We start from the raw sequence: 27,564 nt of genomic DNA, 5'->3' as shown, positions 1-27,564 counted from the left end.
TTATCACCTATTCCATTTTTTGTTCCAATTTATTTAATCATTCAGATTTAATATAAAATATATTAACGGTTAAGATTGAAGTCTAGAAAACATGTTGTGGGTGTGTAATTTGAGTGATTTATAGATGGTGTTCAACTGATAATTTCTTATCCAATTTTCCTATGATAAAATTGACATTAGTGAAAAGATTTTTAAGACTTCTTTCTAAATCCAGCCATAGCTAAATAAATTATGCGAGCCAAAGCTGCGTATTACGTAATTTTTTTTAAATGGGTCTTGAAACTTTTACAATATTAGTAATAACATATATTGTTTGACTCAAATAAAATATTAATATAAAAGACTGTAAAATTGCGTAAAATTAAAATATATTAATTTAAACATATATATTTTACTTCATTTAATTTTTAAATAATCGCTAAAAATAACGTAACATATAACAATTAGAACAAGACTCTGATAATACTAAAATTTGAACTTAAGATTTCATATGTTTTATCTAAATTTTTTATCATAAAAATATTATTAGTATTTTATTTAAATTCAAATAAAAAATATTTACATATTTGCTTACGTTAATTTGTATAATGTAACAAATAATTTTTATATTTAAATATAAAAAATAACTTTAAATCATGGATAAAATTTAGAATTTATCTGATATGTAAAAAATTTTACATGTACATTTAATCACAAATATCATATTATAAAAAATAATTACTATTTTTATTGATCGCGTGAATGGTTATCCAAAAATAAAGGATGTGGTTACACGAATGTGTAAAACATTTTACACTGTTTCGAGCATAAAAAATTAAACTTTATATTGTATTGGTTTAATTATTTTGTCGATCCTTATAGTTTGAATTTTCAATTAAGTCCATATACTATTTTTTCTTTTCGATTGAGTCATTATACCATATCAGATTTTATAATTAAGTCCCTGCCGTGACAAAAATACTAGAATTAACATAATATTCCGTTAAACAGAATAAATATGTCTAATCTTTGACTTAATATTTTGTATAATTTAACAGAATATTTCAATAATTTCAACATTTTTGTTACGGTAGAAACTTAGTTACAAAATTAGTATTTTTGCCCATAATGTTATTTTTGTCCATATTGATTTATCTGTATTTTTTAGTATTTTTATGTAATAAATAATATAATTATTTAGTATACTCAATTATAAGCAGATAAATTTATTTTTATTTGTTGGTGTGAATGTTTTTTTAAGATGATATTCTATGGTGTAATTTTGAATTTTAATTATAATTTTTTTAGTTTATGTTTGGAAATAATTAAGGAAAAGAGTTAAGAAAAAATGATTGAGAATAAAAATACAAAAAATATAATATAGAAGTATAAATAAACTTTATTAATTATAATATATTAGAATGTATGCCAAATAAATATTTGTTGTTGTGTTAAAGCTAAACATACTTAGAGATATTTTAAATAATTTATTTGATCTAAAAGATATAAAATAGAGTAATATTGATAAAAGATTGAATATGTTTAAGTAAATCTAACGTTATATATTCTGAATATTTATAATTAAAAGTTGTTATTATAGCCATTTTAATTAAATATTAATTATATTTAACTATCATATTTTAATTCAATTGAGATGATAAATATAAAATTTAATTGATTAGTGGTATATTATAACGGATTTAAATTTTAAAATTATTGATGATAAATGATACTCATAAATAGATACAAATGTTTTAAATATTAGAATTTATATTTTTTAAATCATTACTAGGTTGAAATTTATTTATTTATTGTATTAAAAAATTATAAAGTTATTATTTATAAAAAATTATTGATAATTTTTACAAACAATTAAGCCAGTTATTGAAAGCCAGCAATTCAAGGGGTAGCGAACCTCTTATAGCTGCCCATTTATGTCATTTAATGTCTAATTTAGAGAATTTTAGAGTCTTTTAAAAAGTTGCTAAATGACAAAATTAATATGGGAACCTTTTCCTATAGTTTTATTTCTCTGGTCCTATCTCTGCCTAAGGAGTTGTGAGTTGTGAGTTGTGACTCTTGCTCTCTCACCACCCAGTCTCTCTGCCTTGTCTCTGCCGCTGTCAGCCAGCACTCTCGCTTAGAAATCCGACGTTTCAACCTCGGTTCTCACCGTTCGGCATCGTCTCTCACCACTCTCCTCTCGGCCTTCCTTGCAGACGTGTCGCCTCTGCCTCTACGCTTCTGCCGCTCGCAGTGCGGCCGTGGCTCTGTCTCTTCGCCTCTGCTTCTCGCCGACTCACGGTGCCTTCCTCCGAGGCCCTCACTGGTCTCACTGCGGCGACCTTCCGTTGCTGTCGCTAACTCCCCGTTCCTTCTGGTAGGCCGTTGCCTGTCTTTACCTGCTGTGCCTTTTTTTTTTTTAATTTTCCCCTTAATAGTACTTGATTCTGTGATGTTAGGGTTTATGTTTTGTATTTTTTGACACTGATTTCAATGTAATTTGGCTGATTGTAGGTTTAGTTTGACTGTTATAACACTGATTTGGCTGGGACTTGACTAGTATCCCTTTTAACAAAAGTTCTGTTGTAAAGTTATTTTGGTTGGAGCTTCTGTTCTGAGATATAGTCCAAATTGTGAGTTCCTTTATACACCGACGATTTTTCCTTCTTTTTTTCAATAGATAATACTCTTAGAATTAACAATGGTTTGCATTACGATAATTCTCAGATGCGATATCGAACCAGTAACCACAGTCCAGTATATATTACTTGATGTTCTTTAAACAAATCTTCCATTAATCATATGTGATTATACATATAAATCAAGATACTAATTGTTACTTTCAACAATCTTATCTCAACTGTAATCTCAGAAAAGCAGGTGTCCATCACAGTTTCAGCCACCCCGGTTTCAATGTGGACACAAAAAGTAAATTGAGATGTCAACGTATTATAGACAAATCAGTTACCAAATAGTTCTTTATGCACTATCATCTGTTAGCAGAGTTAGACAATCAATGAAGTTAAAATGCTCAAGTTTGAATTTAATGACTTCATGATTTTTTGTGGTTAAAATGAATGGTTTTTGTAGAAGGTTTCAATGCTCTTGTTTAAACATCAAGATAGGCAAAGTTACCTGACCAATGCTTAATATCGCCCAGATCTGAGTAGTTAATTGTAATATTTTGTTAAAACTATTAATCAATTTGTTTAAATGGGTTTGGACAGGTAGAAAATTAGACGGTAATGCATGCCTGAGAACTGTGCCTATGTTTCAGACAACAGCTGCAGTCTAAAATGTTTTGTAGCACAGGTAACATAAACAGGGTATTTAAAATAGGGTGCTGTCATAAGAGTAATTGTGTCATAGACTCGTAGGTCAAATGGTTCTCCCCTTAATTGTTCCTTATTAATAACCTCCTATCCTTCTATATCCATTTGTTGACAGGCTAACTCAGGCCTTATATTTTAAGAGATTGCTAACACCCCATCCTTATTCATGGAACAACAAACCCAACCCAACCCCGCCACCAACATCAACCCGAAAGCCACCAACAACCACAATCAACCATCATCATGGGCCAAAAAGGCATGGCGCCTACTCTCTGATGTTCGAGCTCAGTCCCCACTGATCCAGTGCATCACCAACTTTGTCTCTATGGATCTCATGGCCAACACCCTCTTGTCTGCTGGTGCGTCCCCTGCCATGCTTCACTCTCTCGAGGAGCTCAATGACTTCACACCTTGCTGCCGGGCACTCTGCATCAATGTTGGCACGCTGACGCCTTCCTGGCTTCCCTCCATGAAGGCTGCTGCACAACTCTGCTCCCAACTGGACACACCGTGGGTGCTCGACCCTGTTGCCGTCTCTGCCTCTGGTTTTCGTTTGAAGGCTTGCATGGAGCTTGTGGAGTTGAAACCTGCTGTCATAAGAGGGAATGGTTCTGAGATCATTGCTCTCTCCATGGCTTTCACTCAACCATCCAAGGTAAGAAAAATTGGTCTATTCTTTTTCGTTCCTAGTAGAAGTGAAAACTGAAAAGGTTGCTTGGTTTTTAAGCATAATTGTCTCTCTTAACTATTTCCTTTTTTAATAACATATTTAATTTAGTTCAATTCAATGATGTTATGTGTAGACTGTAGACCACAATATCAGTCAATATCATCTACTTGCTATGATGCTATTAGAATACAAACTGACCCCATAGTCCCATTAATACAGAGTGAAAAAGGGAGTATCCTATGTATTTGAGTAGAGGTGGTAGTGTTCATGGAGTATGTGATAATTTCCTCAAAAGAATATCCTGATGTTAATTGTATCACTGAGGATATAAGGCAGTGAAAGTAAAGTAACCTTTGTGAGAATACACTGAATTATGGGGAACCTTTTTTAATAAAGTAGGAAATAGTGCCTCTGTTTTCAGGGTATAAGAAAGGGTAGAGAAAATGATTCCACATGGTTTTATGTTTTAAATTGCTATCTGCAACCACAGTTTAAAATATAGCCAGCTGTGAATGTTCAGATGCGAGGTATAACAGTTGTCTAATTTGAAAATGCCTGTGAGGTGCACCAAAACTCTTTTAAGTAACTAAGCAAAAAGTCCCTGTAACTTTGAGATAAAAGGGTGCCTCATCACAACGGGGTTTTGATAGTGTTGATAATTAAGTATATAGTTGTCCTTTGGTAACAATATTGTAAATCATGTGTCAATTCTATTTGTCTAATTTGATTGTTACAATGTCAGTCTTTCACTAAATCTAATTTCATATTTGTACTGCTAAAGAAAAAGGGGAAAAAATAAAGACAGTTAAATGTAAATGACTAAATATTCAGGGATTTTAACTTCTAAAATAATTCGGGATTCATTTTGTTTGGATTATAGACAAATTCACTAAAGGACTGTGATAGGAAGCATGAAGAACGACTAGAAGGAAATGGTATTTGTATGTATTTATCACTACCTCTCACATTGATATTAAAGAATCAGTGAAGAGGAATTTGGAACAAAACTTATGAATAAAAGGCAACAAAGAAATGGAAATACAGGGCACTATGGAGCAGCTCTACTCTCCCAATTTCTAACCAATATTCAGCCTACCTCGCTACTCTCTCACATCCCTACAAATAACCCCGTTCTCCTCTATGATGACTGCCATGCTGGCAGCTATGGGGTTTGCAGAGTGTCTGTGCATTCTGTTATGGGAAATAATGGTATGTAGATCTGAGCTGCTACAAGATGTTCCCCCCTTTATTTTTCTGGAAATAACTCATTAAAAACCTGTGAAGGGAGTGAGAGAAAGGTGACAACAGAGTCCTAAAAACCAAAACATAAACTAGATACAAAGTAAGGGAAACTAGCAAAATTTTAATCTAATAATATACTAAACAAAAGAACTACTAATTCCCTAGCTTCTCAATGCTTTTGGAGCACTGCACCCGTTATTTAATCCATTTGTAGCACCAGCTCATGCGGCAGCACCTAAACCAAGGTGCTGCCAACATCTGGAACAAGGCACAGTTTTAGCTTCAGCAAATCCTAACCTGAGTCATCTTAAAATAATAACAGTTCCAGCAATTAGCCATATTCTCTATACAAAGTTACTAACATCTAAGATGCAAATCTCCTCCATTCCCTTTGACATAGTAATCAAGAATAATGAAAATCTACACAATTCTCGTTTTGGTTGCTAATTTTCACATAGGCACAGTGTTTTTAAATGGCGGTTATGGCGGCGCCATAACGGTATGGCGTGGCGGGTTTTGACCCTGCCGCCATTTATTCGGTGCCGCGATGGGGTTATAACGGGGGGCGCCATGGCGGCCGCAATTGCGGTGGCACCATGGCGGGACACAATCTGCATGGCGGAAATAGCGGGGCTTTCTCAGGTTTTTCAAAAAAATTTGAGGGTGGCTTGGGTAATTTAATAAACCTAAGTCAGATCTCACTAACCACTAACCCTAATTTTCAGCCCCTCATTCAAAAACTACCTCCTTTGCCTCTTCTTCAAAAAAATCCCTCTCTTCGTCTCTGTTCTCTCATCCCTGCGACCCAGATTTCTTCACCACGCTGCCCTCGCCGCCGCCCATCTAGCCGCCCGTCGCGCCGCCCGTCGCGCCACCTGACGCGCCGCTCGTCTCTGTTCTCTCATCACTGCTGCTCATCACTGCTGGTTCGTACGTGTTTCATCTTCTCTGCTCCTGTTTTTTTTTTTCTTTTCTCTCTTCCCTGCTGCCCTTTCTTTATCAATAATCAGTGTTAAACTTCTCTTCTTCCATTTTTTTCCATTCAGTATACTATGTCCACTTCTAGACAAGCCGACAAGCCCTTAATTCTAATGCCCCTACCCCTGCCTCTGCTGGTCCTACTGTTGGTGCTGCTCCTGTTGATGTTTATTTACTAAATTTGCTACTCTATTTACTATATTAATTGGATGTTTTATGACTAGAAAGTTGCTTATATAGATAGATTTTATAGTTTATTATATTTGCAATTTTCTGCATGTTTTTTTGTACATATATGTGTATTTTTTAGGTAATCCGCCATTTCCGCCATTTTCCGCAACGCCATCCGCTATAACTTTATGGCGGATTTTTGGCTCACCGCCATGAGCCGCCATCCGCAATCAAAAACTATGCATAGGCATCAACTCAAGATCTTTCTTGTGTTCTAATTTTCTTCATAGTGTCATCCCTATTCCCGAGCTAATTTATTTTCTCATTCCCAGTGGTGATGATACATACCTTTGCTCTCTATTCTGCGTTTTCCTAGTGCGGTTTCTATCACACTCCCAAAGACATAAACATGGACCATAGTGTTTTAAATTCTTCTGTTCCTTTAATTCTAGAAAATTGTTAATTGATGTTTGCAATTTAGCTATATTTTAAAGCATGCTGACGCATTCTGTACTAAATTTGATGATTTGGAGAATCAAGTTTAATGGCTCCTGCAAATGCAAGTACGCTGCCATAGTTGCAACATTCTTAGCTCTTGACTCTATTATATGATATGTCACATTGTTCATGCAACCGGTGGTGTGGAAAGGGTGTTGAAAAATATAATATGTGTAGCCTTTCTAGTGGTAAAAGTTGGCTTCCATGACAATTAAAATGTTCTTATATCACTGAATTATTTGGGTTTCAATCACAATCAAGATTAGGTATCTTAGTGCTCAGTCCTTCTCTTTTATCTGGGATTTGTACAGGCTATGTAACATAGACAGAGTTAATCGACATTGATACCATATTCTGAATTTTCTTCATTTACCAAAATGTTGATGATGCCTAGTTGTTGTACATGATTAGCCTTATAACTTCAGATTTTCTTTATTTTTTCACCTTTTATTTATTTATTTGTTTATTTGCGGAAAAGGAAAGAAAATCTAGATGTGTCAAAAACTTAAAGTAAAAGGTCTTTATTTGTTCTCTACCCTTTTATCTGAGAAATTCTATCATTTCTCTTTGTAAATAGGTCTCCATTGTCAAGGGTACAGACAGCATCCATGAGTCAGTGGATGCAGTGGAAGCTGCAAAGTTATTAGCTAAAAGCAGTGGTGCCATAGTTGCAGTATCAGGAGCCACCGACATTGTCACAGATGGAAATCAAGTCGTTGGAGCTCACAATGGGGTGGCATTGATGCAAAAGATAACAGCAACCGGGTGTTCAGTTACGGCACTTATTGCTGCCTTTGTTGCTGTTGACAAAATCCATGCTTTGGATGCAGCAGTATCAGCATTAGCGGTATTTGGTGTCACCGGTGAGCTAGGAATGAAGAATGCTAAAGGTCCTGCGTCTCTGCGAATGCATTTGATAGATGCCCTCCATGGGCTTGATGAAGCTGCTTTGGAATCTCATGTTAATATCACAAGTTTGTCTTAAAATGCGAAGATCTTTGTTTCAAATGGGTAATTATAATTTTATTTATACTCACATGTAGATGTCTACCGTTGGGATTACAAAGGATGCGACATTTTTTTCCTTTTTTATAATTTAGTTTAATCAGCCATTCCAATAAATAGTTCTATTATTTCAATGATTTAAATCTTCGTAAGATTTTTATTGATGTATAGGAATTAGTTTGGTAGAAGTTCTAACAGATAGCTTGTGAATTGTTTATGTAACATCCTATTACATAGAGTTTTATGCTTAAGTTGTAAATCAATAGTGACGAGATATTACTACATTTAGACTTAGAAATACATATATAGTTATAGAAGGATAATATTAAAATTAGGAGCTTGTAAAGAAAATTTAAACATCGAAATCGTTACACACATACGGATGTGTTAAAGCGATAAGTGTTGTATACATAAAAGCAATTATACAAAGATTCAATAAGTAGATACATAATAAAATATATACATAATAATCATTAGTCTAGACCCATGAAAAAAATGTTGGTTAGAATTTTTCATCATTAGATAAAATACAAAATATAAACATATCTCTCCATAAAAGTCTCTAAGAGAAAATTAAAGTCATATATATTATGATTTCAAGAGAGAGAATTTTAAAGTCAAAATAAAATCCCAAAAACAATGTCTTCATTTCACTACCTAAATTTCACACTCTCTCACCGAGATGCAGTACGTCCTGTATCTGAAAAATAGAATAACTACAACAGGTGATAACTTAAAGATTCCTAGTAAGATAACAGTTCTAAATAAAAATTACATAAGGAAACATGAATCCTCTAGGCAATCTTGATCTCCAACTTCGCAGGAATCCAAGTCTAAGGTCTGAACTAATCCGTACATGGTTAAATTGCTAAGATAAAAGTACTTTAACTACCACTAGTCTTATCTATTCACAACAATCATCTTCAGCGTTCTCAGTCTCTATACTTTTAATGGAATGCAAACACAAATAAACAATCATATCAAACAAATAAGAACCTTTAGAACAAGTAATACAATTAGCAATTAAACAAGATTATCAAATAGGCAAACTAAAATAATTATGCACACCCAAACAATTACAAACAAATGCACATGATGCATGCCTGTCCTACTGGCCGTGAGCTCATGTGTCGGTTAAACTGTCAGACCCGACACATCCGGTAACTAACTGGACATTATCTTTCTATCGTGCATCTCCAGGAGAAACATAACACACACATATATGTATATATAACAAGGAGGGGATCCGCAACCTTCCAAAAGAAAATTCTCAACCTTCTACCATCTCATTGGAGGAAGCACTATTTGGGATATAGTGCTTACTATACTTAACAATCAGAGAGAGACTGTGGTACAACAATAGGAAATTATTAACTTAACTCGTTCACACCACAATCAGAAACTGAGTTGAAGAAAATTCTTAACCTTCTATTCAATCCCCCAATGTATTAAGAGATGGAATCTTCAACCCCACTTGTCCATCATAACACAAGAGAGGGAATCCTCAAATTTAACTTGTCTATCCGTGAGCGGAACGAACCACGATTCCCACAACATCGATAACACAAGCGGGATAAAACCCACGTCCTTGCCACGCAAGCGGGACAAAACCCACGTTATTGCCAATTAATAATCACATGTTCAACCAATTTCGGAAGATATAACTCATTATAACCCCATTCATCTATTAAAGAAATCAACCTCATCAATTCGTGAGCGAGACTATGCCACCAACCTCACCGTGAATGGGACGAACCATCATCCCTCATCAATTTAAAACATTTTATTTTACAAATTTATAGGGGAGTATACCAATTTAAATTCATTAATTCCATCCCCAATAAAGTCAAGGTAAAAAATATGGTTTTCATTGTTCATACAGAGGTTACAAGTTCACTGGAAAGACTTAATAGTTCAAAAACAGTATTTTTGAAAAATCAGCATAATCGTGCGTACACATGGAACCTATCTCGGTCCCTTGACGGTGCGTGAATGGTGTGTACGTAGGCATCGTACATACGCACAAAAGTGCAATGATGCGTACACAGCATAGATGCCTATGCAAGGAACCTGGTTCGACTACTAACTCTACAAAATCTGCATAATTGAGTTTTATCTATCAATTTTCAACCACTCATAACTGTTTGGGTATTGTTTTGGTCCCTCACGTTGAGGGTCGAAATCGAACCCGTCCCTGGTGTATATTTTGATTTAAAATCATCCTTAACGTACTTTTTTGTATTAAAATCGTCCTTTTTTTTAAAAATTAATTTTATTCCTAAAATATCCATACTTTAATAAAAAATTATAAAATTAAAAAAAGAAAAGAACACGTTTTGGGGGTTGGGGGGAGAAAACGCGTTTTTGGGGGGTGGGGGTGAAAGGAAATGCGAAGGGGGGAGGGGAGGGAGAGGGGGAAGGGGATGGGGGGGGGGGGGGGGAGGGGACGCCGCCGGCGGGGATGGGTGGCCAAGCGCCGGTGGTTTTGCATCTGCTTTTTCTGCTTCTTCTTCTGCTGCATCTGCTTCTGCCGGCGGGAAGGGGAGGGGGGACGGCGGGGGGATGGTGCCAGCGGCGAAGAGAGGGAGGAGGGGAAGTGGAAGAAGCCGGAGAAGAAGAGGAAGAAAATGACGTAGGGTGGGGGGAAGGGAAAAGGACGCGGGGTGGGGGGAAGGGGAGAGAGGGAGGAGGAGGGGGAAGGGGAAAGGGGGGAGGGGGACGGCGAGCCACTGCCACCTCATGCCTTGCCGCCTCACTTCTGCTGCCTCACGCCTCGCCGCCTCGCTTCTGCCGCCTCACGCCTCGCCGCCTCCGCCTCCGCCTCACGCCTTGCTTCTGCTTTCTTACTTTCTGTTTCTGTTTGGTGTTGTTTCTGTTTTTATTTGGTGTTGTTTCCTGCTTTCTTGGTGGTGGTCTTGGTGGTGGTGGTGGTAGTTGGTGGTGGTTGTGGTTGTGGTTGTGATTGTGGTTGTGGTTGGTGTTGCTGGTGGTTGTGGTGCTGGTGCTGGTGGTGGTTGTGGTGGTGGTGCTGGTGTTGCTGGTGGTGGTGATGGAGGAGGTAATTGTGTTGGTAGTGGTGAGGGTATTTTGGTCCAAAAAAAATGAAAAGGACAATTTTAAATTCAAATACGACTTTAAGGATGATTTTAAATCAAAATATACACCAGGGACGGGTTCGATTCCAATCCTCAACGTGAGGAACCAAAACAATACTTATCCCTAACTATTTCTACAAAAATATTTTTTCTTCCGTTATTAGACGGTCTTAAAGTAAACATTCCTAGTTTTAATTCAAGATAAATTTTATTCATTTTCAAGTTCCAAGTACCAAGTTATGGCCCTCAAAAATTGACCAAAATTACCAATTTATACAAATTTTATGTAGCATTCAAAATTCACACTACTCAAAACCTTTTCTTTTTGAAAACATGTCCAATAGCCTCATCCATGTCCAAACCTAAGGAATCCATCTTTCACTCTTCAGCAACTCATCCAACATTGAATTTTCACCTAAATTATCATTTAACCTTTCATTAACTAAACTTACACAATTTTTTCAAAATTAATAATTAATCATTCCAAATCCAATTTTACATACTATCTAGAAGGATTTCAACCTCAACAGATACACCACAACACATCAATACATATCAAGAGATATAACTTAATCAATCACGGCCTCTGACCCAAAATTCATTCAACATTCTAACAATAATTCAATTTCACACATTCATGCTAAAAAACCATTAACATCAACAACATCAATTCAACAATATCTTAAGGTCAACTAACCTAGGTTTTCACATAGCATTATATAGTGATTATTCGAAACCAAAACCTGTACCTTAGTGATGGCAGTTCCAACCTCTTAAACTTTTCTCTCCGATCAATCCAAGCTTTAATCAACACCAACCAAGCCAAGCACTCAAGCAACTCTATTCAATCTAATAATATCCAAATTTCACATGGTTCATACTAAGATTTTCACATAAAAGAAAAAATAGAAGAAAAGATTCCCTTACCATACTCTACATGATCGTGGGTTAAAACCCGCTAAAAATTAAGCTTGAGCTTCTCCTGAAATATCAATCACTAATTTCAATATACACACTACCCAAAATGAAAAATCAGTAAAGAATAGAGGAATGAGGTAGAATTCTTGCGATTACTCATCGCAAACGTGGTATAGAAACGTAGAAGGAATTGAGAGGAACGCATGGCCGCAAACAAATTGTCGATCAGGGCTTCAATTTGTGAGAAAAGTAAATTTAAAAAAGGTGAATAGTGAAGTTAAGATTTTTTCTTTTCTCTTCTCATAAGCTCGAGTTCTCTCTCTCTCTCTCTGAAACAAATGAATAAAATTAAAGAATAAGGTCACATGCCTAGGACCACTAAGTGAGGGTCTTCCATTAACCCTACTTAAGACCAAAATTTTAAAAATAAGTGTTTTGATTTATATTTTAAATATTTTTTTGATTATTTTTATATTTTTATTTTTCTCATACACAGTATTGGACATACGTAAACATATATAGTTAATTATGATCCGGTATATATTTTTCCTAAATAATTATATTTTTGCATTTTAAATAATTTTCTGAACTCAATTTTTATTTGTAGATTTTCAAATTATAAAATTTAAATTTTTTGTTTTGACTAGACGATTAACCCTCCTAACTAAATTTTAAGAGTGAATACCCTATCCGCCTCCTAACAATTATCTCGAAAGGACAACGAGACCCCCAAGAAAAAAAAACACCCAATTCGGTCCCTGATATTTTTTTTTGGACTGATTAGCTCCTGTGCCAAAAAAATAACCTGGATTTTTTTGGCACAGGAGCCTCGTTGTCCTTTCGAGATAATTGTCAAGAGTCGGGTTGGATTTTTTTATTGTTAAGGGCCTCGTTGTCTTTCGAGGTAATTGTCGGGGCTATTTTGGATTTTATTCAAATTTTAATCAATTAATTGATTGGTTAAAATTTTCGGGTCAGTTTACTTGTACGTTCCCACTTTGTTTTCGTCTAATCTCTTATTTTGAGGTATTTGGCGATTCTTGCATTTGAAATCCCTCTTAAGATAGTTTCCATTTCGGGAATATCTTTGATGGGAAAAGTATCTTTTGGATCTTAATGGACCAAGTAAAAATATTCTTAATGTGTAGAAATATTCTTAATGTGTGGTTCAGATCAATTCTATATATAAATTTTCTATAATGTTACATATGACCCGATACTTACTCTAATTGCAAACCAGTATATTGTGGTTTGGTTGGACCAATGACATTATAACAGATTTTTTTTTTAATGTTGATATTTGGTTTAGTGGGTTGAATGAATATTGGACCATAAAAAATTTTAATGTTCAAAAATAATTGTGTTTGGGCTTGTTACATATAAATTTATATTTACCCTTTATTTTTATTTTACAATAAAAGATATATTATTAATATTTTATATATTTAGTTAACAAAACATATATATTCATTAAACGATATGGGGCAGAGCATGAGATGGCTATTAAACTAGACATGAGCAAGGCTTATGATAGGGTCGAATGGCATTTTTTATGGTATATTATGGATAAGCTGGGCTTTGATGCTAAATGGATTAACTGGACTAAGGAATTGGTAACGATTGTTTCTTACTCTGTCATTGTGGAAGGTCAACCTTTTGGCTATTTTAGGCCAAATAGGGGCATCCGACAGGGTGACCCCCTATCTCCATATCTCTTTCTTTTTTGTGCAGAAGGGCTTTCCTTCTTGCTACACAAGACAGAGCAAAACAGATTAATTCAAGGAGTTCAAGTTAATCGGAGATACAGTTAATCACCTTTTGTTTGCTAATGATTCAATCCTTTTTTGTAAGAGCGCACCTAATACAAGCCAAAGTATTCTAGAATTGCTAGAGATCTATGAGGGTTTCAGTGGGCAAAAAGTCAATCTGAATAAGTCAGCTATCTTTTTCAGTCACAACACACCTCAGAACACAAGACTAGCAATTGCTCAGACACTAAATATTGAACATATCGGAGCACAAGACAAATACCTGGGACTGCCCTCTATAGTTCAAAAATCCAAGAAAGCAACATTTGGAGCTATCAAGGATAAAGTTCAGAAGAGGATTATGGGTTGGAAAAGAAGTCTATTGTCATCAGGTGGTAGGCACACGCTACTGAGAGCGGTGGGGGAGGCGATTCCTATTTATACACTCTCTTGTTTCAAGTTCCCGGACACGCTGTTGACTGAGATTCATAGCATGCTCTCACAATTTTGGTGGGGTCAAAAAGGCGCAGAACGAAGAATGGTTTGGATTAAATGGGACACAATGACGAGACCGAAGAAAGATGGCGGGATGGGGATCAAGGACCTAAGGGCGCAAAATTTGACTTTATTGGGAAAACAATGTTGGCGTCTAATGAAATACCCTAATTCTACTCTATCAAGAATGCTCAAAGCTTAATATTTCATATATACAGATTTTCTACATGCAGAGATAGGAAGCGTACCGTCGTGGGGCTGGAGAAGTGTTCTTGAAGGGCGCAAGGTGATCGAGAAAGGCTTGTTATGCAAAATAGGCTCTGACACTAATGTTCGCATCTTCCATGACCCCTGGCTCCCACCACCAGTGCCCTTTAATGTCCCTCAAAATGCACTCACAATCTCGCCAGATCTGCAAGTGTATTACGTTAGTGCGTTACTAAATCCTGATAGAAGCTGGAATAGAAATCTGATTGAGTCGATTTTTTCAGTTGATATATGCAATAAAATTTTTTCAATCAAACCAACAGAGGAGGAGGATGAAGTTAATTGGTGCTGGACAAAATCTGGTATATATGAAGTTGGGTCAGGATACAAAATTGCTTATGGATTCTTTCATTCTCCTACTTCATTGAGGCCCCAGAACATACACAACAGAGTCTGGAATAGCATTTGGGAGTTAAAATTACCACATAAAATTAAGATTTTTCTATGAAAAAGTCTTCATGAAAAGCTTCCAGTGTTGCAACAAGTCCACAGCCGGTTCGCATCCACTCCTGCCACTTGTCCAAGATGCATGTTGAAGGCTGAATCAATTTCTCATGCTTTGTTCCAATGCCCCCTATCTTCAATAATATAGAGACTAAGCTTAATAACCCCTGACCTATGGATGAGAGAAGAAGAGACATTTTTCAATTGGTGGCAACGAGTCTTATCCTGTGCAGCGACTCAACTAGACGGTAGACAAAAGGCCCTCCTCATAGTGGCGCTGTGTTAGAGCACTTGGAAAGCGAGGAATCGGTGTGTTTTTGAGAAGGTAATAAGCCCGGTACCAGAGATAGTGAAAGAAGCCAGCAATTTAGTGCGTGAACTCGTGAGCCATACCTGATAGATGCTGCTAATTTTCTTTACTCTTACTTTACTCTTCTTTAAACTCTTAGTCTTTCCGTCAATATTGGTGATAAATGGGAATACCGAATTCTTTTGTACTTCCTTATGGAAACACTTTTATTTTATATTAATAAAATAACATTTATCTTTGAAAAAAAAATTAAACGATATGTGAGTAGTAAAAAATTGTATATAAATTCGACATCAAACAGAATAAACACACAATATAATTTTTATTAAAATATCTTATAATTATAAACAAAATAAAATATAACACAAATTATTGATAAAATAAAAAGGTGTTTTCTTTGTTTTTACAAAACTAATAAAAAAATTAGTCAAACAAAAAATCAATAAGAATTGTGGAGCATTCAAATTATGAGTGAAAATTTTTCAAATCATCGTCCAACATTATACCAATTATACTATTTAATATCTAACTCCTAACAAAAATAAATATTGAAATAATAATAATAATAATAATAATAATAATAATATTATTATTATTATTATTATTATTATTATTATTATTATTATAAAAAATTATTTTTATATTATTATTATTATTGTGCAAGTTAGCATGTTTTTTTTCTAATCATAGCCAAACAGGCCCGGGTCAAATATAACCCGCCCAATTTACAACTGGAAAGAAACCCCAACGCAATCTTCTTCTTCGCAGTGCCGTGCCATCTTCCTCATCAGCCACGCCGTCCCCTCCCTCGGTCTAGGATGGTAGTAAGCAGCATCTATAGAGATCAATTTATAATTGTAAGAACTAGAAATATCTGCTGCAAGGGAAGATCATAATCTCCAGAAAGTTTGTGAATTGATATGTTTAGCTTTGACATATGGTAAATAACTGTTAGAATATATTAGGATCACAGCAAAAATATTTGATCGAAGAGTATAAAATCTGTTGCAAGCCAATACACAAAAAATGGTACTACTATAACACAATTAATAGCATTGAAGATTAAAGACCTTTTTGTGAGCTAAATTCAGGTAAAACGAGAATTCTTTAATCAAAGAGTGACATTCCAAAATCTTCGTCTTCCTCTTTCTCGACCTTCTCTTCTTTCTTCTCGGCAGCAGGGGCGGCGGCGCTCTCTGCGGCAGCACCACCAGCAGGAGCAGCAGCAACAGCACCACCTCCAACGAAGACTGCACCACCCACAACCACCTGGAAGACAGCAGAGGAGGGAGAAACGAAAGAGAAAGAGGACTGAACGGAGCCGGAGGAATCAGCGGCGCGAGCGGCATTGACGAGCTTGCGTTGAAGGTCGTAGGTGGAGGAGGCGGAGTCCTCGATGTCGCCGGAGTGCTGCTTCACAGTCCACTCGGCGCCGGATTTGCGGAGAACGAATGTGAATACTTCCATGACTGATGGCTGATGGCTTCTGTGTGTTTCTAACAATAACAAATTATATTTTCTCCAAATTTACCCCACATGTTACTTTTTATATTTGTGAACCGATCTCATATTTTTTTATTAATTTCTTTGATTACCTGGTCCATCAAGGTCCAGAAGATACTTTCCCCACCGAAGAAAGCTCCTTCAATTTCGGTTTTGTCTTTGGTGGGGAAAGTATTTTCAGACCTTGATGGACCAAATAAAAAGATGCTAATTCAATGGCTAGGATTGCATCCGTACAACAAGTGTTAGAAATTTTATGTTTGACCCAAAATTTAATGAATTTGCAGACCGGTTCAGTATGGTTCAGTTGGACCAACTATTTAAAGACCGGTTTTTTTTGAAAAAATAGATTTTTTTTTACCATCTATTTTTTTGTAACATGGGCTTAAAATAATGTAATACAAATCTATACTCCCAAAAATTACTACCCATCAAACACTACATATTTTAATCAAACACATATTCTCCTGTACAATTTCATCTTTCATATTGAAATGTGATTTTTTTTCTGGAAAAATTTGAAGGAAATGGAAAAGAGTTTCTAATAAATTCCAAGTGATTTAATTTATTTTTAATAGGAATAACAATACATATTATAAAAAAAATTAAAATAATAAACAATACACAAAAATTACAATGATAAATTTTACAATATCAAACAAAAAATATTCTATAATTGTTTTATTCTCAGTATTTTTTTATTTAGTATTATTTTGGACGATAATATTTTATTACTTATGACTCTATTATTATGTATGATCAATTTTTTATTTATTTTGTCATTTTTAATAAAATCAATAATTTATATTATAACAAAATTATAATAAAAAAATTAATTTAAAAAAATCAAAATATAAAAGAAAGTATTAAAAATAATAAAAAAATGTTGGAAAAAATTATTAAAACCAATAATGACCAATAATAAACCTAAACACACTTTAAGTGCGCAAAAGCTACCGTTTCTTGCGTCGAGTGAACGTGCTTTTAGAATACAAAATTATGTCTACGTTCAGAGAAAAAAAGTTACCAAACATTTCAACGTGTTTGCCAAACTCATCCTTAATAGTAATAGCGTGTCAAATACCATAATCTCTTGTATGAACAGAATGAGTAGTCTAATTAATAAAAAAAAGAATAGCAAGATTGATCAGCTTCCAGCTTCTTCGCAACATCGGACCTGCAGTATTGTGACTAGCTCAATTGAGATAACCTGGAACACCCCAACACCTTCGGGCTTGAAGTCAGGGTTGTTTGTGTTCCCATCTTTCTCTGGCTCTGAAATTTCACCAATTTGTTTATGTGAATCGCCTCCCAGCACATCAATTGCAGGCACATTTGATTCCACATCCTTAATCCAACTCATCAGCTTGTTATGAACATCAAGGGAGACAATATTCTTGCTGCTGAGTAACTTTATCGAATTCTCTGTCTCCTCCATATCTCCATTAAATTTCAAGTACTGTCACCAATTTGTTAAAGGTGGCATCATCAAATGAACCATCCTGCAGACCTTGCTCCCAACTGCTACCGATTTGTACAATGAAGTTCCCATCAAGGTCGGTAACCACCTGAATACATTTTGGGATTTGAGGTTTAATTTGAAGTTAAGAGAGAGAGACAGAGACAGAGACAGGGAGCACCCACTATACGGTTATGGTTGCTGTCAGAAATAAAAAGCCTGTTGTTGAGGATATCAATTGCTAGCTTTCCAGGGAACTTCAATGGAGATGCTGAAAGCCGAGGATCATTATCTTTCTCCAAATTCAACGTAATTGGTGTATTATCCAACAAATTACGTTTTCCATAAAACATCAGTGCTGCCTCCACAAAATCATCAAGATCCTTTCCAAAACAGGAACAATGCAAAACTTTTTTAAATCACCACACTGTAATAAGCTTAATAGCTATAACAAGAATGACTACAAGTATCAGTATATTTCAAAATTATATTTCATTAATTCAACATATCAATTTGAATCAGTACCTTCTTGTGACATGCATACAGTTTATACAACAATAAGTCCAGAAATTCAGGACAACAACTTTTCCTTTCAGATCCTATCAAAAGATAGAATCACAATCCAATGAGTTATTGCAAATCTTTTATTTGGATTATAACACAAGCTGAAGAAAGGTACCCTGCGAGCCAATGCCAACATTTTGACCAAGGATTTAATTTATGCAATAAGTTCTGAGGCTGACTACTTCTTCGACACGACCATAAAGCTTTTGCACTTATGATTGAAAGGTACATTTGAAACTCATTAGAGATGAGATATTTTACCGTTATCAAACATGTTAAAGTTTTGAACTGGGTAGCCTTTTAAGATTTTATAACTATACATAGTGACATCATGCTATAAGATGCAAAAATAGATAAACTGGTGAAAGTCTGTGACATCATCAAATATTCATTTCAAGGCATACATTACCTTCTTTCTGTTCCATCGATGGTTGGGTGACTCCAAACAACAGATTCTATATTGCTTTGGGTGAAGCATATTGCATTGCCTGTGGTATAGCGGTTAAACAGCTAGACATGATTGACTTCCATACCAATTGTATTGTATGTATACCATGTATATTGCTACTCAGTTTAATTGTACCTTCCAGTTACTAATGGTGAAAACAAGGCAAGAGATAGCAATACCAAGACTCATGAACCCTCTTATCTGCAATGGCATGTCTATCATCTTTTTCAACAGCAAGCATAGCAGAGGAAGATTGTGCAGAATCATTTGATGTTTTAGATCCCTGAACCCTCTTATCTGCAATGGCATGTCTACATAAGACCTCACACAACATAATATCTACACTCTTGAGCAGTATCCAAGAACAATTGTTAGAAAACAGCTAATCCTGAGATGTACTTTGATAAAGCAATAACTATAATATATTAAGTGATTCAACCAGTAATAAACAAAGCATCTTGCAATAAGAGATATTGAGGAATTTAAAGTAAGCACAAAAAAATAAAGAAACATGAGTGATAGAAAATTAGGAATTTAAAAACCCTAAATTGAGGAAAAATGTGAAAAGATGTAAAAAGACCTAATATGCACTGATGGATGAACTTGGCCATGCCGGACTTGAAGACGAGAATATGGAGGCGACACTCGAGGAAGTTCTCAACAGTGAGAGAGAGAGGGAGGATATAATCGAGCTTGTTCTGCGTCTCGTCAAGGAGGTCGTAATGGAACATCCTTAGAGGCTTGGGCGTTGCGACCAGATCTGGAGAGGCGATGAACTGCGGTGGCGACGGCAAAACGACGACGGCGAGGCGAGCTCTCTCTCCTCTCTGAATCTCTCTGTTTCGCTCTTTTCTCAGATCTCCTCAGCCAACGGCACTGAGTCCACGCCCAAACTGTGCTCCGAGTGCTTCACATCCGCCGGAGCAAAAGCAAAACAAGCGGCAGAACTTGTCGGGGAAGACGACGCAGCGATGACACCGTGCAGATCTCCTCCCCTCAACCATGACGTGCCGTTGGTGCTTTCTTGTAATAAGAAATTCTGAAATTTTTTCAAATTTCTCTCAACCGTTATTTTACTTTAATTGTGAACCAACCCATGCATTTTTTATTATTTGAATTTATAACCTGGTCCTTCAAGGTCCAGATTATTCTTTCCCCACCGAAGAAAGCTCCTTTCACTGTAAATCAGCTATATTATACTACCAAATTTCCAAGTCACAGGTTGCCAAATTAAAAAAAAAGAAGAAAAGAAAACAAATCACCATATGGTTCTTGGGGTTACAATGAAGATTTCTGATACATTCTGCAACAAACTGACAAAATACAAGACCAATCTCACAGTCATCTACAATCAAACAGCACCCAGTTGTTCTTATATTCTTGACATCATAGTTTTAGTAGTTCAAATGGACAGTGATTCTTAGCAATGTCTCTGCTCCATCAGTGGAAACCTGTCCTGGGGGGATAAGAGCTCTGAGCTCTGCAAAACCGCTTGCGTTCTTGAACTTTCCTGTGCCCCCGATCACTGATAACTGCGACATGGTGCTCCCTATCTTGTAGAGGCCATAGAAGTTAAGGCTGTCTCCATACTCCCCTCCTTCGAACAAGGCGGTAAATGTCATCATCTGTCTACTCCCATCTGCCGAACTCGCCACGTACACTCCTTGAGCTTTCCCAACTATTTGTGACCCCAGCTCTGGTTGAGCCGTTAAAACATCATCAATTACAGTGATTGTGCCGAAACCAAGTCCCAAACCATCAGGTCCTAACTGCAACTGGGCATTATTCTGGTTGTTATTGTTGCCTGAGTCTCCTGCAAAGCTTGTACCAGCCAAGCCGGTTCCAAGTGGGATCCCGAATACTCCGTTGACAGTTGGAAGAGCACCATTGGCATTGGGGACAGCAGTCTGACCTTGCGGGATGTTGAATCCTATTGGCATCGCAAAAGGCACTTGCCCGCTGTAAATGTTGCCCAGCAAGCCGGTAACCGGCCTAGCTGTTGGGCTGCTTCCTCCTTGAATGTCGTGCATGTACAACTCAATGATTGGTTCTTTTCCCGTGGCTGCAATCGGGTCAATTGCGGATACACCAATCACTTCCCATTGAGCAACGGTAATTAACATTGCCATTGAAGCTGTAAATAATGATCTTATCAACATCTTGTTTCCAAGTATTTCAGATGTAGATTTTGCTACTTCTATTTAGTAGAGTCCTTTTTTGTTGAGTGCAACTGAATACAAAACCTTGGTATTATATAGTTGAGAATGCATGGGTGAGTTTTGGAGTGGTTGTGAGAAAGGGGATTTCATGAAGTGGTTGAATTTAGTAAGAACGTTGATTAGTTGAAATGAGCCACATCCTTATCTAGTGGCATTTTTTAGGTGTTTATGAAAGAGAATATTTGTGATGAAATTAATCAGGTTCTTCGTGAAAATGCATAGCGAAAAAAAGTTATTTGGTTTAACCACTCAATCCCTTAATGTTTTTCTATCACTAGATGTTCTAGGATTCAGAAAATGGATTTAGATGGTGAGGTACAACTAAACCAAAGTCTAGTGACACTATTATAGTTGAAAATCAAAAGAGAAAAGTACGATAATGGTATTTTCAATTAAGAGCAATATCACATTATTAATAAAATTTATTATTTTTTGTTAATACTTGACCAATAGCCAAGAGATATTTTTGTACTAATTTAAAATCTTAAACCATAAATTTTAATAGTATAAAAATAAAATATATAAAATATTAACTAATATTAATAAAAAGTATTTAATTTCTGATATCTCACTTTCAATTATTGTAATTACAATATTAGTATAGTATTTTCATGTGAACGGTTAATGTTCCCAAATTATATTAAATTTTATTTTATTTAAATTTTCTTTGAATTACTCAAAACTTGTTATTGTTTTGAAATAATTCTATTTACTAAGGATATACTTAAAAATAATGTATTATGTTTTTGTAATAAAAATTTAATTTGGCCTCTCAAATTCCATATTTGTCTCAATTAAAATCTTTAAATTTTAATTAACTTAAAATGGTACTTAGGACTTAAGTCTAATAATTCACTTTGGTCATTTAGTTTGGAGTGAACACCCAATTCGATCCCTATCCTTTTCTTTGATGGACATCGCGACTCTTGTCCAAAGAAAAAAAGGACAAATCGGTCCCTGTCCCATACTTTCATGAGACGTCGCGGTTCTTCCATCATCTCTCCTGACCAAAACAGACGAAAATTCTACGTGTCAGTTAACGCCATACAAGAAAATAAGTTTTCTGTCACGCTTTAAAAGTGTGCCGAAAAATGCAAAAAACCGTGCCGATAGCTTTTCACTATGCTTTTTGAGCTATCGACAAGCTTTTGAAAAGGTCACATCTGCTAGCGTGCCAGTTGCTCTATCGCCACGCTTATTTTGTTGGCACACTTTCATCTCTTGCCACGCTTTTTTTAAGTGTAGCCATAGGTCTTAATCTATAGGGTGCACATATCACCACGCTTTTAAAACGTTCCAGAATGTATGCTTTGAGTACTCTTTAAAAGCGTGCCGATAAAAAAAGATATGACTACACTTTTTAAGCGTGCCGATAGCTGAAACAATGGCCACACTTTTGAAGCGTGCCAGGCCTGTGGGATATGGCCACGTTTTAGTAGGAGTAAGTGAGTAACAAATCTACTATTCTCCTACATAATTTTATATGATCTGCCTAATTAAAGAGAAGAATAGAAGGAATATTGACAGTAGATTAAGAAGCAGTGAATTCCATTCATGTGAAAAATTTAGAAATGTAACAACACTCTAACTTTACATATGCCTAAAACCAAACCAATGAAATCAAAATTATAAGCCTTTTTGTCTGGGTACTGGAGAATACATAAATCAAACAAAATGTTAAATTTAAAGACATTGGCAAATGATAGAAAAAGAAAAGTGTTAATAGAGTTGAAGGAAAACTACTAACAGTGTTAATAGGATCAAGAGTTTGTATTGAATCAACAACCATAGCTCGAGGGGAAAGGAATAAGAATTGAAATTGACAAACTGCATTAGATATTCCCAGTTAAGCCATTAAGGTTAAACCCTAGAGCATGCTCTCAAGTTTACAGAACAAGCATCAAAAGCATTCTAGTTTTGTTAAGTATGCACAGATTTTAGATGCCCAAAAGACATAAGCATGCTAACCTTCCCATTTACACTAACAAAAATACTTGAACACCTTCCAATTAAAATATTAGCACGGATTTGTTAATCACTTACATGGGCAGTGATGATAGAGTCATCTCCTTCCTAATCATTGCCAACAATAACACCTTTTCTCCTGTTAACGAGGTAAAAAAATATCAGTAATTGTTAAAATTTATCGAAATATCCATTTGAAAGAGAAACAAGGATAGAATAAAATAAGAACCCCACTTGTTAATGTCACCAGCAACGACTCCTTGGAATTCTGTTGGTACTTTCAGCTCAACAAGCATAACAGGTTCTAATATAACTGGCCTGGAAGCTGTATAGCACTGATACAAATATCAAAGAATATGGTCATTACTATGAAAACAAAACCATGGACAATATTATCAGGATGATATGTGCAATGTTATAAAATATGGATGTCAGAATTGTAAAGAACCTGTCTGAAAGCATCGATAGAAGCCAACTTAAATGCAGGTTCACTAGAATCAACAGCATGAGCAGCACCATCTGTCAAGACAACTCTAAGATTTTCGACAGGATGTGCAATTAAAGCCCCCCTGTATGAAAGCAACATTACGTTACCATAAAATGAGTATTGTAATACTATCATGGCTGAATCGCATAATAAAATTGATATTTCGTAAATATGCCAATGAATGAACTTTGACTTCCTCAATATTACATTCTTAGTCCCCATAAATTACTTTTGAATGCTCACTTATTCCATCATTACATTTATCGGTGGTCTTTAGTACATTCATGGTCAATGATGAAAATTTCACTCACGAGTTGGCGGCTTCCTTAAAACCTTTTTCAATTGCAGGGATAAAACCTGATGGAATAGCTTGCCCAACAAGGAGGTTTTCAAATTCGAATTTAGTTGGTGATCCTGCCGGAAGTGGTTCAATATACCTGCAAACACAGTGAATTCACTAAGAATCAAGAAACAAAAGGTGATTAGGGATTAGTTGGATCATCACAAATTCACAATCAGCTGCTATCATAAAGTAAGATACTTCATATGGAAGCCATTAGCCCAGAACCACAGCAAAGAGAAGCAGGCTTTAACCAATTTGTTTTAAATCTCAGGATTATTACACTTTTATTGAGAAAAGAAAAAGGATATTTATACACAAGGAGAAGTCTGGAAGTAAATGAAAATCCCTATCTAAAATTTGATTGCCCTTGAATACCAGCAATTTTCTGTTCCTAAGAGACATGCATTTAGTTTGGATGACATTGTTTGAAAATCACGATGTATACTTTCTTCGTTTATTAATTCACAACACCTTTTATTTAACAAAACTTTCTTGACTAACTTTAAAATTTTTTAATAATGCATCAACTTAATTTTATTTCTAACTACACAGAAAAGAATATAAAATGAGATACATTTGTTTAAAAACTAACATGGACAAAAATGCCTCTTTTGTCAGGCGCTTATATTAAAAGGAACTTCTCAAAAAGTAATTTATGAATAAACAATTTGCTGAAAGATTAATATAAGTTACTTTTTTTCTATCTTTTAGAAAGTACTTATTGAGCCTAATACAAAAAATATATAATTACACACTACAACGGCATATTTATGTTGTAATATTCAGTAAGTTAAAACTTGGGGAAAAATAATTAAAGAATCTCGTAATGATCAAACAGTTCTTCAAACAGTGCCTACTCCCTAATTTTGCCTTGCATGCAAGGTCTATGCATATTTAAACATGCTGTTGTTTGAGATAAAGTTAATCAAGAGCGAGTCACAGTCATTATATTTCTTGCAAGGTTGGTTCACATGATTTCTATGCTCCAACCATAGGGTATTGAAAATTGTAATTGCAATTAAACATTTTTTGGAGTTATATCTTTGATGCTAACAGTTTTTATTAAGTATCACTCCTAAAGTTGTAATTATTGTAATTGGATAAAGGTAAACTATGTCATTGCAAGTACAACAAATTTGCCACTTTTATGATCAAGATAAATAGAATAGAACATTACCTGCCCACTCTCTGGGTCTAAACCAACACGGAATGTAGGATCCTCTTTCTGGAAGCGATTCAAAGCTTTTGAAAACTATGATATACCAAGAAAATCAAATACTTGATAAGCTGGGACAGGGTGGTCAGTGTGTTACATAAAGAAACTACATACTTGCCCTCCAAAATCTTTTGAAACTGGCTGTACAGCTAATGACATTACAGGTTCAGGAACATTCATGGAAGTCATTGTGTATTTAACTGATCCATCAGTAAACGTATCTCCTAATAACCAATGGATGGACAAAAGTTAGACAAGTAACATGTATTAAGGCCAATATAAAACTAACTTAGGCAACATATTACTACAAGATTAAGTTCAAAATAGAGTGTAATTCATTCTCTACATCAATAGGCAGAGACTGCTAACAACAAAAGACTCAATTATCAGAAATTCAGAATGTTTAACAGCTGTTGAGAAGGACTGACGTAATTAAGCCTTAAAAATTTGATCAAACTATACAATTAGAACCTTACAAATTAATTTAAAAGATTTAACTTAAGAGTTTCCTATGGGCATTGGTTAAGAGAGAAAATAGAAAAGTTTTGGTTTGCATTAAGTGCACAGAAAAATTAAAAAAATTAACATTTACTTGTTCTTATAGTATTCTTAGCTAGTGCCTTAACACTTGTTAACAAGACCCTTAATTAAATCTTTGAATAAATAAAGGTACAATATAGGATTCCAGACATCAATAGGTTAGGGCAAGGACAAAAGACGAACCTGATGCACAATCAACACCAAATACAGCAACTATTTGCCCTGCATGAGCCTCTCGAACGTGGCAGGGCTAGAAGCTGATGGTGCTGACCTTGCTGCACCACTCAACTTGATGGGGTTTCCAAGCATCTCTGAAACTGGTCAAAACAATAGCATCATCACAGACACGCTGAAAAACACACATACACATTCAACAATTACAAGAAAGTGCTTCATTGCTTAGTTCAGATAGGGTTTTCAATGCACTAAAATAAAAAATAAAAATCCAAGCTTATTAAAATTGAAAAAACAGATTAGAAAAATAAGTAGGAGAGGTGATTACCGGAAGCCATGTTGTAGGGTACGGATCCGAGTTAGGGTTTTGATGGTTGGAATCGGTGAGTCAGTGGAACTCTGAGATAAATTAAGAACTGCAAACAATTACATGCAAGGCAGTGAGGCCCTTATTACATTGTGTTTAATGAAGATGGATTAGTGAACCTAAATGGCAAGCAAAACAGAAGCAAATTAAGGCTGTTAATTTGTTCATTCTTTCACAAAGTAACAAGGTTTAATCATACACAAGCAAATTAATAATCTATTTGGACAGAACTGATCACAAAGATTAATAAGCTCCAGCTGAATTTAATCAAGCTTAGTCACACACTGGATTTTCACCTTATAAAGAAGGAAAACCAGCAGTAATCTTACCACTGAGAAAGATAAGAGAGGGAAAAACAAACCTTGCCCTTCAGTATCACGACATTGAAATTGCTGCCGCTCACAAGGAAGCGGTAAAGCTGATCATGTTACACCAAATCAAAACCGTCCAAATCCATAATTTGATAAAGAACAAATAAATCTCTAAAACAGATCAAAATTTGCACAATTAAAATCAGAACCAAATAAGGATAACAAATCAACAATAATCAGAACATGTTTCAATTAAAATCAGAATAAATAAAAAACAAACAAGGAGAACAAAGCAACAATAATCAGAACATATTTTAATTAAATTCAGAACAAATCAGACCCAAACTTGGAGAACAAATCAACATTATATGTAATTAAAATCAAAACATATCAGAACCAAACAAAGAGAACAAATCAACAATATTCAGAAGTTCAGAACAACAGATCAACCTTATAAATTATAATAACAAGTTCTGAACAAATCTAGCATTATAAATTATAATAACAAAGCTTAGACCTTAATCCTAGTTTAGAAAAAAAAAAGTTTAGAAGCATTACCAGAACCAGTCCACCAACTCTTGCTCTGACAGAGATATCAACTCCCCCCTCACAATTTTATTGATCCCTTCCACCACAGCAACTGTTGAGAATGCCCAACAACTCCCTTCACAACAAAACCCAAAACATCAAATCAAATTCTTTTAGGGGAATTAATATTATAGAGCATCAAAATTAAACCCTAATTTAATGTGCTAACCGCATTGGCCTTGATCCTTAAGGGGGGAGACAGCGCCCTTCTCCCTCCAATCAACA

At 35.3% G+C, this 27,564-nt stretch overlaps 3 protein-coding genes across 12 annotated transcripts; 1 reads left to right on the top strand and 2 right to left on the bottom strand.

Annotated features, from left to right (window-relative positions):
• The first annotated feature begins 2,017 nt into the window (after positions 1-2,017).
• On the top strand, positions 2,018-8,111 carry LOC130960344 (hydroxyethylthiazole kinase). Of its 2 annotated transcripts, XM_057885728.1 has the most exons (5): positions 2,018-2,359; positions 2,497-2,615; positions 3,210-3,294; positions 3,430-3,969; positions 7,451-8,111. In XM_057885728.1, exons 4-5 carry the CDS (start codon positions 3,481-3,483, stop codon positions 7,856-7,858), a joined length of 897 nt encoding a protein of 298 aa, XP_057741711.1. In that variant the 5' UTR covers positions 2,018-2,359; positions 2,497-2,615; positions 3,210-3,294; positions 3,430-3,480; the 3' UTR covers positions 7,859-8,111. The 2 variants fall into 2 exon arrangements, with proteins under 2 accessions (XP_057741711.1, XP_057741712.1); XM_057885729.1 differs by lacking the exon at positions 2,497-2,615.
• An 8,130-nt stretch (positions 8,112-16,241) lies between these two features.
• LOC130957869 (60S acidic ribosomal protein P3-like) lies at positions 16,242-16,626 on the bottom strand. Its single transcript, XM_057884710.1, has one exon. The coding sequence runs from the start codon at positions 16,620-16,622 to the stop codon at positions 16,263-16,265; it is 360 nt and encodes a 119-aa protein (XP_057740693.1). The 5' UTR covers positions 16,623-16,626; the 3' UTR covers positions 16,242-16,262.
• Positions 16,627-17,580: 954 nt separating this feature from the next.
• On the bottom strand, positions 17,581-27,564 carry LOC130960968 (dirigent protein 16-like). 9 transcript variants are annotated; one of them, XR_009079314.1, is made up of 11 exons: positions 27,509-27,557; positions 27,310-27,415; positions 26,402-26,489; positions 26,083-26,216; positions 25,321-25,583; positions 24,112-24,237; positions 23,762-23,882; positions 23,548-23,648; positions 23,392-23,452; positions 19,265-19,426; positions 17,581-19,169 (listed from the first exon to the last, which is right to left on the bottom strand). XR_009079314.1 is itself a non-coding variant. In XM_057886543.1 (11 exons), exon 11 carries the CDS (start codon positions 21,286-21,288, stop codon positions 20,524-20,526), a length of 765 nt encoding a protein of 254 aa, XP_057742526.1. In that variant the 5' UTR covers positions 21,289-22,351; positions 23,392-23,452; positions 23,548-23,648; positions 23,762-23,882; positions 24,112-24,237; positions 25,321-25,583; positions 26,083-26,216; positions 26,402-26,489; positions 26,802-26,922; positions 27,310-27,415; positions 27,509-27,557; the 3' UTR covers positions 20,370-20,523. The 9 variants fall into 9 exon arrangements, 6 of the variants coding, with proteins under 6 accessions (XP_057742526.1, XP_057742528.1, XP_057742525.1 ...); XM_057886543.1 differs by lacking the exons at positions 17,581-19,169; positions 19,265-19,426 and adding exons at positions 20,370-22,351; positions 26,802-26,922; XM_057886545.1 differs by lacking the exons at positions 17,581-19,169; positions 19,265-19,426 and adding exons at positions 20,370-22,351; positions 26,802-26,858 and having other exon boundaries at positions 26,083-26,248.

This window comes from Arachis stenosperma, chromosome 2 (genome assembly GCF_014773155.1).
Source record: "Arachis stenosperma cultivar V10309 chromosome 2, arast.V10309.gnm1.PFL2, whole genome shotgun sequence".
NCBI classification, from domain to species: domain Eukaryota; kingdom Viridiplantae; phylum Streptophyta; class Magnoliopsida; order Fabales; family Fabaceae; genus Arachis; species Arachis stenosperma.
This window is presented reverse-complemented; position numbering and strand designations above follow the sequence as displayed.